Source organism: Lepisma saccharinum, chromosome 13 (genome assembly GCF_977018435.1).
Source record: "Lepisma saccharinum chromosome 13, izLepSacc3.1, whole genome shotgun sequence".
In the NCBI taxonomy this organism is placed as follows: Eukaryota; Metazoa; Arthropoda; class Insecta; order Zygentoma; family Lepismatidae; genus Lepisma; species Lepisma saccharinum.
Window position 1 is genome coordinate 62,649,429 of NC_139241.1, and position 14,047 is coordinate 62,663,475.

The 14,047-nt window shown below is 38.9% G+C and overlaps 1 protein-coding gene across 1 annotated transcript in view; it reads right to left on the reverse strand.

Annotated features, from left to right (window-relative positions):
- Positions 1–3,903: 3,903 nt before the first annotated feature.
- Positions 3,904–14,047, reverse strand: part of Reg-5 (Rhythmically expressed gene 5) — a 50,120-nt gene continuing 39,976 nt past the window's right edge. Inside the window, exons 3-5 of the mRNA XM_083134321.1 lie at positions 13,831–13,935; positions 7,494–7,589; positions 3,904–6,051 (exon numbers count right to left, since the gene is read on the reverse strand). Coding sequence (XP_082990447.1) covers positions 5,723–6,051; positions 7,494–7,589; positions 13,831–13,935 — 530 coding nt within the window. The 3' untranslated portion in view covers positions 3,904–5,722. The remainder of the gene's footprint in view (positions 6,052–7,493; positions 7,590–13,830; positions 13,936–14,047) is intronic.

Below are 14,047 nucleotides of genomic sequence, written 5' to 3' on the forward strand. Positions count from 1 at the left end.
CGCTTGAGGATTTCACCAGTCGAACGCATACTTCTGCGACCTCCCATGCCACTATGGTGTGAAACTTTGCTGCTGATTGGCTCGTTCCCAAGCGACACGTGTCGCCTGTCGCTTCGGTGTGAATTCTCCCTTACTGTTTGAATTAAATTCGGCCACAAAGACACGATGATTTTTATTAATCTGCTCTGCAGTTGATCATCCAAAATATTTAAGCAAATGATTATCGTCGCACAACTGATGAAAACAAGTGCCCCAATATGTTACTTCCTACGCTGCTGTTTCTGTATTGGAAACAAGGACTGGCCTATACCGGAAGTTCCGGTGGAACCGGGCAAGACCGTCACCAATGTTTATGTTTACATTTTTAACAGGATCTATACTGGACCAAAAGGGGAAGGAGTATGATGACAGTCACCGACCCACTCCGCTTGGACACGCCACTGAATGGCAGTGACCTTGAACGGTAGCGGCGATTTGGTGCCAAAACTGGTGAGCAGGGGGGGGGGGGCAAGGGTGGATTTAATTTGTCTTGATCCTATTTTCTTTGACAAGGCTTAGCATTAAGAAGTCATAGCGTGCGTGGCGTCTCACTGTGCAATGTGCCCCTCCCCCTTGCTTCCTTCATGGCACGAATTAATGCACAATATATAGCTTTATCTTTTACAAAGAAATCAAATGTTTAACATCATATCACAAAAGCAGTATGATAAATTTGCGAAATAATCGCATCCTTAGCAGAGTGCATTAATTGGTCGATTCATAACAATGTACCAAAAGTTGCGGGTTCGAGTCCTGGCCCAGACTTGGTATTCATTTGTGTGTGCTCCTCCATAAAATTAATATAACCATTGTTCAAACATTTGCTGCCCCGGTTTCTCTTTTTTAATTTCTATCTTGATTATTGATTGATTTGCTTTATTTTACTTCGCCTTTTGTGCCACTTTTGGTTGATTTGCGAAGATGGAAATGAGCAATGATACGATGAAATTGATTAATGGACACTCACAAACATCCATACCCAGGCCAGGATTCGAACCCGGGACCCTTGGCGTCGTAGCGCGATGGTCTAACCTCGTAATTACAAGGCGGCGACGCTACCACTGCGCCATTGGGGAGGCACCTGCGACGATGAGAATGAACGATGGAGTGATGAAGTAATTGGACAATAGGGTGGAACGAAAAAAAAAATATTTAAAAAAAAGAAAATTCTAATGGTGCGGAAAAGTTGCCATTTGATGTAAAAACGACCAAAATAAATTTTGATGGTAATCGCAGCATGTCTTGAGGTGCCGAAAGTACGATAAAGTTTCATAAATTTGAATTGTTTTTCTCTATTTCTACCTTTTTCTCTACTTTCTTATTTGCTCTATAAAAGCCCAAATCTAAAAGTTCGTACTTTTAATGCCTTTTTATTAATAGAACAAACGTTTTTGGGGGTTTTAAACTTAATATTTTAATAATTATTTTTTTTATCCTCACCATAAATTTAAAACCCCCAAAAAAGTTTGTTCTATTAATAAAAAGTCATAAAAAGTACGAACTTTTTGATTTGGGCTTTTATAGCGCAAATAAGAAACTAGAGAAAAAGGTTGAAAATAAGCAAAATAAATCACATTTATGAAACTTTATCGTACTTGCGGCACCTCAAGACATGCTCCGATTACCATCAAATTATATTTTGGTCGTTTTTACATCAAATGACAACTTTTCCGCACTATTAGATTTTTTTTTTAAATCTTTTTTTTCGTTCCACCCTATTGGACAAGCACAATGCTACATCCACGTCTGAACAGGGTTCGTAAACATAGAGGCTGTCTGCAACATCGGTGGCCGAACGTTTTTTGTGGTCTCCCGATCTTTGCACCGGAGGTCACCGGTTTGAATCCTGACCTGGACAATGGATGTTTTTTTTTTTTGTTTTTTTTGTAACTGTCCTTTCCTTAATTTAATTTCATCCCTATTCATCCTTGCTGTGTCAGAAAATTCACCATTCGTGCGTTAATTACAGAAGCTACGGAAAAATAACGTAAAAGTTCGATACCCGGTGGGGGCACAAGTGGTTCGGATCCCACTTTAAACTGTAGGTCCAGTCCCGATTAGCCATACTGTGCATAAAGTGGACTTAAAACACCAACTCAACAATAACGTAAAAAAAGGTTAAAAAGTACAAACACAAAATTTCAAAATCTATTAACCAAAGGAAACTGTAGTTTCTGCATGAGTTAAATAGCGCTCAATAATCTCTTCAGTTTATACATTTTGCTCAGATATGCTTATCGGGACTGGACCTGCAGTTTAAGGTGGAATCCGAACAACTGTGCAATGTGACTCCACCGGGTATAGAACAGGGGATGCCTTGATTACAAGGCAACGACGTTATCGCTACGTCATCTGGGAAGGCTCAGATCTTTCCATGTTGAGGAAATGTGTGTAAACCAAAGTGTTCTAAACGTAGCGTGACAAGTTTAAAATTCGTGAATATTTTGTTGTTGTAAAATAATTTGTTCCCGCTCAGAACCTAAAAATTGTCAGTGAACTATGCTGTTCAGTCATTGAAAGTTGGGTGTGTAACAGAATGCTTTCTGCGTAATGCTGTCACTTTGTAAGTAAGGGGTTAATTTCCGATAGGGGCATGTTGCAAATTCCGATTAGCCTATAATCTGAGCACCCACAGTTCACTTACAATTTTCGAGATGCTGGGTGAAGTCCATTGTTCATGTATGAATATCAACAAAAGAAAATTCTATCCAAGATCCACCAAATGAATCAAACTCCAGCCTCCTGCAGGGCAGTAGATGCCCTATTCTGATAGCTATTCTGTTAGTGCTCTCTTCTGAAGTTTCATTCTCAAGCAATGGCAGTCCTGAAACCTCGAAGAGGAGAATAAACAGAATATCATAAAACCAGTTATGAAATTAGAAGTATTTTCACTTGTCAACCGGCGTGAGGAACTTGCCCTCATGCGTTTGCGAATTGGTCACAGCCATTGTAATAAAGTGGATTGGATCCTCCGTTGTGTGTCTGTTTTGTGATGTTTTCAACGTTTGACACATTTTTGTCGAATTTATAAACACTGCTCATATCCGCTTTAACTTGTCCAATGATTTATTATCTATGCTGGGTGATGATTTGTTACTTTACATAAGCTACTTGAGGTCTGGCGTGTAATTTTATTCAATTGTATCTTCAACTATACCATTTTAAGGCCAAAATCATGAATGGTAAAATTAAATGCGAATTTCTGCTCAACTAATTTCATCTACGCTTCCCCACACTGCCAACCAACAACGTTAAGCTCTTTCACAATCCCACCACAAGGCTCTCCCTTCTACAGCGGTCTCTTTTCTACAGGCTTCCTGCCTCCAAATGTGGACATATTCTTGCCAGAACAAAGTTTTAGAAAATTGTTAACGATGTATGTATAATTTTGATTTGTTTTCAGTGCCATCTTGTACTATAGATTGTTGTTGTTATTATTGTTATTTTCCTGCTGTTAATGTTTCAGTGGAAAATGGTCATTCAGTGCTGTATCTGAAACTTTAGGTAAAATAAATATATTTTATTTGTCCTGCAGGTTTTTCAGCCTTCCGTTTTGTACTTAAGGCTATCTCTCCATCTTTAACGTGTTTATGCTTTGTCTCTTCTGACTGCGGGGTTATTTCCCTAAGGATATATTACATTTTAATTAAAACCACAGGTTTTGCGAGGGGCTGGATGAGCCCTAGAGATCAACTATTCCAGGAATAGAACCCAGGACTGCTATGTGGCAGCCAGACACCCTACCGATTGAGGTTGAGACAAGTTGTAATTTTCCAATAAAACTTTTATTTATTCAAGATCATTTCGTATTCTTTTTCAATTCTAAGTTTCCCATAACTCATTTCTTGAAGAAAACACACTGAGTGAATTTATTAAAATATTTTTATTACAAGACTTAACACATATCAATTTTATCTATGTACAATATAAATACAACAGCATGTAAAAACACGAGAAAAATATTTCTAAAAACACATAAAAGAATAAGAAAATACGCATTCACTCATGTTTTTCTGTATCATTTTTACGCACTTTTACACAAATATACTCAAGTTTTGCTCCAAAATATGTCAATCATTCAGCCACTAATCGTATACCAATCGAATAACATAGTTGGGTTATTTTGTCTAGCAATTAAACATTATGGCGTTTACGAGATTATTGATAACTTTGTAAAATCTTTAGTTCTAGAAATATGTACCATTTTAATCCAACTTCATACATTTAAAAATATTGTTTCAATATACTTGTGACACAACTAAACAAATTGCAGCAAATCAAACATTCATTCATTCCATGATATTTTCTAGTATTATCACGACCACATACGTCTAATGCACATGAGCTAGGATATGGTCATACTTGAAGCCAAGAATAACTAGTGGAGAGCGAAAGATGGTAGAAACTATTGGTTGAAACCACAGATTACGTCTCTGGTCTTCGTACCTAATATTGTGGCTTCAAGATGCCAGGAAGAAAGCATAGACTTTCCACTCTCATACTAGATGTCTGTGATCATGGCAGAAAAATATGTTGATAATGTAACATTATGAAAAGAAAAAGACAAGGGCTTTATAGTTTCATCTTCATTACTCTGTATCAATCTACATATTCTGTATCATAAATATTGTCCGCAGGAATGACACTTAACATGCGCACAGACACAAATCCTTATGTTGAAAAAATACGATCTAGGCAGAGAAAACTCAGAAAAGAGTACTGGATGTTTTTGTGGTGTCCAAGTTATTTTTTCCTCCTCCCCTAAAAAAGATTTTCTAAGAAATCAATTTAAAAAAAATCAAAGAAAGTGTACAATAGGTTAATTTAATCTGTAGAGCTCTCAATGGCCTGTAGACAAGTCAATTTTATGGCAAGTTTGTGCATCAGCTATTTTTGTGTTTTTTTTTCAAGTTTTTATTTCATTTGCATTATTTAAACATAATTCAATTAATTTTTTTTAAGGTTGTCAATTTTCTCCTTATATGGATTCGATAATTAAATCAACTGGAGCAGTTGTCGATCAAACATACTTGTACTACTAAAATTTTGTGACAATTTCCCCCTAATATACATAATACAGCTATGGGTTTACATTCTCGCCCTTTGTACAGATACAACTTTAATAAATATAAATGAACTTTACGTACACGAACCTTTCCAAACAATCAAATAAACGAAAGCTCGGTAACTATCAACTAAAGTGTAGCATTATAGTGGCGCAATACAAAAATAAACGGAAGCAAAGTTTGAAAGCTGTACATTGTTAATATAAATATACTTGTACTTTTGAGATTTGCGGCTTTAAGTCACGTAAGCTTTCAAAACATATTCATCTTCCTTGTAAAATATCGCACATTCTTCGATTAAGAAACAATTAAAAAAATCGATGCTTATTAGGGAAAACATACTTCACTACTACAGTTATTTTAAAAGCCAAGTATGAAATACATTTACGAATGTATATAGACAATAAATATGGCAGTAAAACTTGTGTCGATTTCGAAAATTCTTTGATCATTGGTTTCAAGTTCGATGAAGACAATCTGTTAAGGATTAAGAGATATTTTGAAGAATCAATCGTAACATAATCGTTCGCGATATCTTTGATGCTTTCACGTTTTTTATTGCCATTTCTCTATTAAACACGTGGAGTTAATGTACTTTTCACCTTGTACTCTCTTGTTTACAATATTCTAAATACGCTGGTCGGTACGTAGGTGCCGTGTCTCCTATTTCTCGCCGCCTGGTTGCTCGCCTGCCGAGCTGGTTGCTGCGGCTGCCGGTAGGTGGCAGGAGGCGCCGCGTACGTCACTGCTGGTTGGCTGCTGCGAAGGAGCCTGTACTCTTCGGCGTCCTCGTCTCTGGGCAGGGGGCGCTGCCTGTCCTCGGGTACAGGGCTGCCGTCGGGCATCACCCTCACGACCATCGGCCCGAATACGTAGCTGTTGGGGCTGACGTAGTCGTTCACGTTGCTAGTGGCTTCCTCTCTGGAGCCTAGCTGGTTTCCAGTTTCTGCAAGGAGAAAAGTAAATTGTTAAAATTCTACAATAGTTTAGCATTTAAACCGCATGAATATGTTAGTTCTGTTACTTCACGTCACTTTTCTGCCGATTTGGATAATCGCAACGATGAGGATGAATGTGATTAGAGGAAACTGATGGAGACACAAAGACACATCATGCCCACGCCAGGAACTGTCAACCTCCGTGGCGGAGGTGTCAGCAGGGCATACTACGACGCCAGGGGTCCGGGTTCAAATCACGGTCTGGATGTTCTATGTGAGGAGTGGCGTGCCTAGGATTTTGAAAAAAGTGGATGGGGTTACATGTACTTTTTCTAGTAGTCAGCCCTCATTTTGCTATCTTTTCCTGCCTTTAAGGTTTTTTTTAGGAATGCTGGGACAAAGGGGGGAGACTTTTAAGATTCCCACAACCGCTCCTTGGGCACGCCCCTGTTTGTGAGTGTCCCTTCATAATTATTTTCATATTATCACTCATCCTCATCGTCTCTAGTAGTCAAAAGTGGCAGAAAAGCGACACCACATAATAAATATCAAATCAATTCCAACCTGGAAACGTCAGTGAGCCGATCGTGATGCAGCAATCAACGCGCTAAGCCACTCAGGCGAAATGTACATAGGTTCTCAAAAAAGGCACAACCATAGACGCACAGAAAGGGTGGTTATGGGGTCAGAACCAACCCTCGTTGGATTTGAATACTGATAGAGTACCATTTAAACCCACAATGTCATTCGAAAGGTATTTCTCAGCAGCTAAAACACCATCCCTTAAAACTGTCTGTGTAAGGATACATTATTATTGTTTGGGGGAAAGTATTGTTTTGCTCTTTGGACATTTTACACGGATTTTCTATTCCTTTCCGTTAATGCAGTGATGTGCCTGGGTGGGAATTCTAAAGTGGCCTATGAAGCTTAATGTTAGTAATCAGCGCTCTATTTTAAAAATCTATTCGCATATCTCAGGTTCTTGTCCCCTTCTGGACATGATACTAATCGTAACGATGATAAATTATAGAGATGAAACACCCATGCCTTCAGAATAGAAGTATCCACTTTAAGTGTAGATAAGTTAATAGAAACTAGATCTACAGTTTATAGTGGAAACCAGCAGGAACACTGGACTCTGATTGCAATGTCATCTCATAGATGACTTAATTTTACTTTCAACTTAATGGTCTGTTCCATTATTTATTGCTTACAGAATATGGTTGGACGGTGAAAACAGAGCTAAATAAGGAACGACAAACAAAAGACAAAGCAATGCACTCTCAATAGAAGATGAGATGAAGGTGAAATGCTGAGAGCAGGAATACTGGAAGAGTAGTAGGTATAGAGTCGTCATCAGAAGATTTGAACCGGAATGAAAGGAGTGCAGGGATAAAAAAAAAATTCTAAACCAAATTTATTGTATTATGTAGAACGGATTACAACTCACCTCCGGAGTCTCCACCTGCAACAAAGTAGTCTTCCTCCTCCTTCTTCTCTCCCGTCGTGGGGGGCTTGAAGCTTCCCTTCATCATGGAGTCCCAGACTGCAAGAGAAACAATGTGGCATTAGTCCATGAATAGCTATACTGACTACATGTAGAATGTGATACATAAGTATTACCAAGCAAATTGTCCATCACTATATTCATTCTCTTCAAGAAATGAAACAAAATGCCAAACAAGCATACTTAAAACCTATTTCTTAAAAACACATAGGATGCAAGATCAAAAATGAAAATAGTCAATCAGTACTTGTGCAATCCATCGTAAGAGGCAGTTTTAAAGCAAGTATTGTAGCGTTGTCAAGCAGACGTTTACAAATTATATTTACGACAGATAGGCTAGAAATACTGTTTGAATAATATCCACAGATATTCTTATAGGATATCTGTTCAATTTAAACTGCATAAATCGTGATCTCCCTCCTTACATGAACGTCACCCAACATGAAATACTGTTCATGAACAGACTGAGAACAGGAAATTTCCGTACAAACATCCTTTATGGAAATTGTAATCGGGACAAGAACGTCGTCATTACACCTAGCAGAGAAAGAAATGTTTATACAAAATATTAAATAAATTGAATGTACAATTTCTGTTGATTTTACTGATATGCAATTTGCCTACTATCATCTTAGCAGTTGACTGTACACTCAGGAGGAAAAGTGCTACTTGTCGGTAACTTTCTGAAAATCTTGATGAAATTCCTGTAGCGTACATGGACGTCCGGAAGGGGGGAGGGCAAGGGGGTGCCACGCCCCCTGGAAAATGAATGTCCTTCTTAAAATGACACAATTTCATTTCAGTCACAGCAATTTACGTTAATTAAAGTACGTTGAAGGAACTTGATAATTCCAGATTGAAACAGTGTTTTTTAGAGGACCTCACCATTATGGACAAAAATATTCCTCCTTTGCCCCCTCCCCCTTGCTTACCCCTCCCTGTAAAAAATCCTGCGGACGTCCATAGTAGCGTACAAATTTACATCTCAACTTTGCATTGTGTATTGTCTCTTAATTCTGATCATTGCCTGGCTTGTCTATGAAAAACGAATATCAATTATAATAATTTTAGGGAGCTTTCAGACCGAAGCGACACGTGTCGCTTGTCGCTCGGACTGGACCGTTTTTTATGGCGTGCATCGTGTCGCCTCGGTCTGTTTGTTCGCGCATGCGCGGTGGATGTTTTGCTTTAGATTGAAGGGGACCGTGTCAATTGTTGCTTCGGTGTGAAATCTAAGTGCATTTCGCCTGGCGCTTGTCCCTTCGGCCTGAAAATTCCTTTAGACTGCGTGTTCTAGTGATTCATTCCATTCCACAGTTTCCTTCTGACCGTCCGTACATAAGGAACGCAGACTTCAGTTAGAAAAATCAGAGAGTTCTAACCACGATATGTGTTGTCCTTGTTTACACAATTCCCATGAGAACGAAAATTTTAAAATGGATTTTACTTGAGTTTCAGAAATAACGTTTGGCCCATGCAGACACACCTGGCGGAAGCACACTTCCTTCCCTCTTTCTTTTATCAAATAGTCTATTTTATACACCAAGTTCACACTAATTTTCCTTTCCTTTCTTTTGTGAGTCATGAGTAGCCTGTGCAGCCTCCCTTAAGATCTTTGATTTGTCGGGATTCATTCTAGAGCGTACACTCGTGTGTGTGGTCGCCTTGCATGTCGTAATCCTTCGCGAAATGATTTCTGGGTAATTTCCTGCGGTTCGCGAGTTCAACTGGGCCAAGGCAACCAAGGTGAGCCTTTGAAGCACACCTGTTATTACAGTCGGCCATTATACGAGCTCAGCCTATTATCTATAAATAGCAGTTCATGTGTTTTTCCTTCGTTATCTAATTACACGCATGATTTATAATGCAATGATGAATGCCAAATGCTCCAACTTGATTGGTTTGTTTATGAGAATATGGAGAGAAAATTTCCACGCCATCGTGTAATTAGTTTTATTGATTTAAGTACCTTTTCTATACATAAATAGGAAACCACTGTACTGAACATAGCAAGATGGCCATTGGTTAACTGCTGCTACAGTCGAGGTCAAATAATACCACAAAACCAACTTTTTCATTTATTTTTATACATTTAGGTTTCATAAGTAATTTTACATTTAGTAATTGCTCGTCATATATTATGCAAACTATTAAAACAAACTTCTAAAACAGAATTTAAGTAAATTATTTAAGTAACTTAAAGACTGATCTATGTACGCCACTGTTGTTCTCCATCGCACCCTTCTGACGACAGTTTCCTCTATGATTGCATGCGCGGAGGGCGAGGGAGCCGAAGCGAGTCTGCGGGCGTCAGTTTCACCGCTCCAAACAGCGTTGGCAGCAGAACACTGCTTTTTCTTTCCTGCTTTCCGTACCGCGCTTGGCAGAGGCAGTAATAAAGGAGATTTTATGAAAAATATAGAACATGCCGGAAAATTTGAAGTTGTCAGACTTCTGTTTTGGCTTTATTTGCATGCCAGCATGGTGTTTTATTTCTATTCCATATAATCAATCTAGAGGTGGTGTACGTACAATGACTATATACAAGAAATAAGAATTGTTGTGATAAACCAAATCAAATTTTCAGAATACGCCACTGTCAAATACGTACACCAAAATTGTCCATCTTATTCATATTGTTTTGGGCAATATGGGCTCTACAGTCAGTTCAGTTGAGGGTAGGGCGAGACTACTTATTTGTAAAAAAATCGACACCAGAACGAAACAGGCCTTTCTAAAATCGAGACGAGTCCGAGACTTGAGTGTCTAAGACTTTGGTATGATACTGGCAGAGGCGGCTCTTGATTCTGGCCATTGCCTGGTTTGTCTTTTTAAACGAATATAATTTATAAGAATTTTCGAGTGCGTGTTTTAATGATTCAAACCACAACAGCAGCAGTTTCCTTCTGACTGTAGCGTGGGATGCATAAGTATTACTAAGCAAATTGTCCATCACCAGGTTTATTCTATTTATTTCACGCAATTAGAGCTTCAAGAACTGGAAAAAAAAAAACGCTAAACAAGTTGCTGACAACCTCTGCATCAGAATACTTAAAGTTATTAAAAACACGTAGTATGCAAGAGAAAATTTAGTGAAAATAGTCATGAACAATTTGCCGAGCAATACTTTTGTATCTCACTGTACTTCTACGTGGGAAATGAGGGCATTCTGGGAACAATGCCTATCTCAAAATTGGCTCGAATTTGCCACCAGATGGCACGTGCGTACGTGCTCGTAGAACGGACCGGGAAATTCCAAATCGTTCCATCCTCGTGGATACCGTGACCTCGAAGCCATATCAGAAACTACCATCAAGTGAACAAAAACTATCACGTTAGTTAAAATTGCTTTTATGATGGTAATTAAGAACAAGATATATTTGTAGATTATTTCTGAGTAAAAATAGCGACCACATCAACTCCAAAATATGTTTCATAACAATGCATAGGACGAAAACAGGCATTAGATTTCGTTACACGAACCCAACAAATGCTGTTTTCAAATAATGCTTACGGGTTCGATACCCGGTGGAGGCACAAGTGGTTCCGATCCCACTTTAAACTGTAGGTCCAGTCCCGATTAGCCTTACTGTGCATAAAGTGGACTTAAAACCCTAAATCAATCCAATCCAATCCAAATAATGCTTATGAATTTCTCTCGCTTTCGTCCATTTCTGCACATATCAATAACATATACAAACAAGGAGACAGGTCGCTCTGCTTGAAGCGAGCATCCTCCGATTGATTGATTTAGTGTTTTAAGTCCACTTTATGCACAGTAAGGCTAATCGGGACTGGACCTACAGTTTAAAGTGAGATCCAAACTATTATATGTGCCCCCCACCGGGTACCGAACCCGGGACCCCTTGATTACAAGGCGACGATGCTACCACTGCACTATCGGGGAGGCCCGAGCATCCTCCGAATATGGTCTTGAAGTCGTTGACTGGAAGTGAAAGTCTTTCGAATTGCACTTCGACTGCAGCGCCAAATACGATTAGTAGATAAAACTGAGGACACGATGTTTTCCCGCGTTTTAAACACTTGTTTTGCACCATAGAAATCACATAGCATTTTCAAATGTTCGTATAGATACATTTCCACACAGAAGAACACCAACCAACAACTTGTTGGCCTAAACCTGTGTTGCTGGCTTTCTACCTCCGTCATTTTAAACAAATGAACAACGAGTGCGAAAATCACGTGACCAAGTCTGCAACGATCCTTGCGTACTTGGCGCTTTCGAACTGTACAAGGTGACGTCACTTCCGTGAAGACCATACTTCAAGTCTGTACTTCGTACCTTTCGGACACAGTCTTAGCCTCAATTCGCAAAAGGTATAAAACCTGGATTCATGGCTGAATTCTACAACTATTTTATCTTTCACTTGGCTTAGCAATATTGCAGAAATTCAGCAGTCACAATGAGTATGCCGGGTGTAATTGCTAAAATTCGTGCAGTTTACAATTTTCGTTCTTCTCCAATCTTGTGTCCAGAGTAGAAGTAGCTTAACAAAACTAATGCGTTATAGACATTACAAGGGTAATTGCAACGGTACTTCCTTACTTTGAGTTACCTTGATGAATTCTGAAGAGGAGTATTTATTTGCCAGACGATACATGATTTGGTGTGTACCTGTGCATGTAAAGTTACACTGGGAAAATATGGAGTACAGATAATACACGTCATACCTGTGTAGTAAACAGTTAAATGTCCTTTTTGTATGACAAACTAACCGTAAAAGCTTTATTTTTCTTAAATAACTTACCCAACTGTACTTATATCCGACGTGGTTTTAAGGAACGAACACTGCCAAGGTTGTCAACTGTTGTTGCTGCTGTTTCAATACTTGAACATCGCATTAAGTAAAACAACGTGAATGAACATCCAGACTGGAAACAACGGAAGGGCGAGCAAAGCGATGGTGATCCAAAGATGGCGGCAGTGAAAATAGCGAATGAATAGAAATCATTGAGGGATTCACTGTAAACCACAGTTTACTTGGAAGAAACTTATTGCCGATTGATGAACTCTTTAACCATGTTAGCCTGAAAATTTTGACTTTAAGTTGCCCCATGGTGGAAAGATAGCAGTTTTTAGTCCGCCACTTGAGGTACGATATCCCAATTCAACCTGTCTGCCCTACATAACCTCACCCTCTTTGTCTATTGTGATTCTGTGATATGTTGATACTTGGCAGAAGCAAAACATACGGTGGAAATTTATTAACTTTGATCACGAAGTCACTGAATGATAGAATTTCACACGATTTCCTCATGCTAACAGCAATCCACCCACGTAAAGACCTATTATGTCCTTGCCTCACCTTTCAAGTGGGGAACTAAAAGTTGAAATGAGTCATTTAGATAATGATACTTGGCTCTTGTACTTGCACATTCTTGACTGTGAACTCAGACACTGCAATGGCTTGAGGGGCGAATCTTGGCGTGCAGACAGATCGTGTCCAGATCCAGACAGCCCCAGCTTCTTCTCTGGAGGTCTTGTTCCCCCGAGACGTTAGTTACCGTCCACCCACGCCAACCTACCCGCTCTTGACGTATTCCTTGTCACACAAAGGGAGGAACCTAGTTTAATAACGTTCATCACAATTTTGTTTTCAAATGTTTTGGTTTGGTATAGAACATTTACAACTACACTCCATTTTCGGTATAATTACAGAATACCGGAAGTATCTCTGATTGCTCTCAAATTTGGTATATTCACTAATTTTGACCTCGAAATCACGAATCTGCAGTTACAAATTGGCGGTCACGTCTACAAAATGCGAAATACCGTGCATACATTACCGCTATTACCGCTATGATTGTCGTTACACTAATATGGTCGCCATGTTTGATGATGTGAACAAGTGAAGTTCGCTATCCGTTCCATGGAGCGTTGCTTTACATGTGACAATATGGCGTCTTCAGTAAATGTGGAAAACATACTTGCCCCACGAATCATTCACGTAAGGTTAGGTTAGGCAAGCATAGTTAAAATTCAGGGTATTCATAAACATAGTTTTTTTTTAACGCTAATCATTGCAAAAAAATGTTCTTTCCTTCATAAATCACCTGTGTTTAGTTCGTTCACAGACCCCCTTATTTCTACTTATTTCGCATTTTCTAGACGTGACCGCCAATTTTTAACTGCAGAGTCGTGATTAGGACGCCAAAATTAGTGAGTATGCCGAATTTGAAAGCAATCGGAGATACTTCCGGTATTCTGTAATTGCTCCCCATTTTCTACAAAATACTCTGGTAGAATAAAAATACTTACTTATATTTCTAGCGTCCCTCTGGTAAGGGTCCATCATGTCCAAGCTGTCGTCTTCCATCTTGGCTAGATTAGTAAGTCCATATACTAGAAGAACTTTGTTGCAGTCTGAAAAGAAACAAGAGAAAAATCTTGATTAAGTCAAAATAAGTGGGGTCAACTATCGTTACAAATTAAAACAATAGTATGTATATGTTACATTAAGCCCGCGATTTCGAGA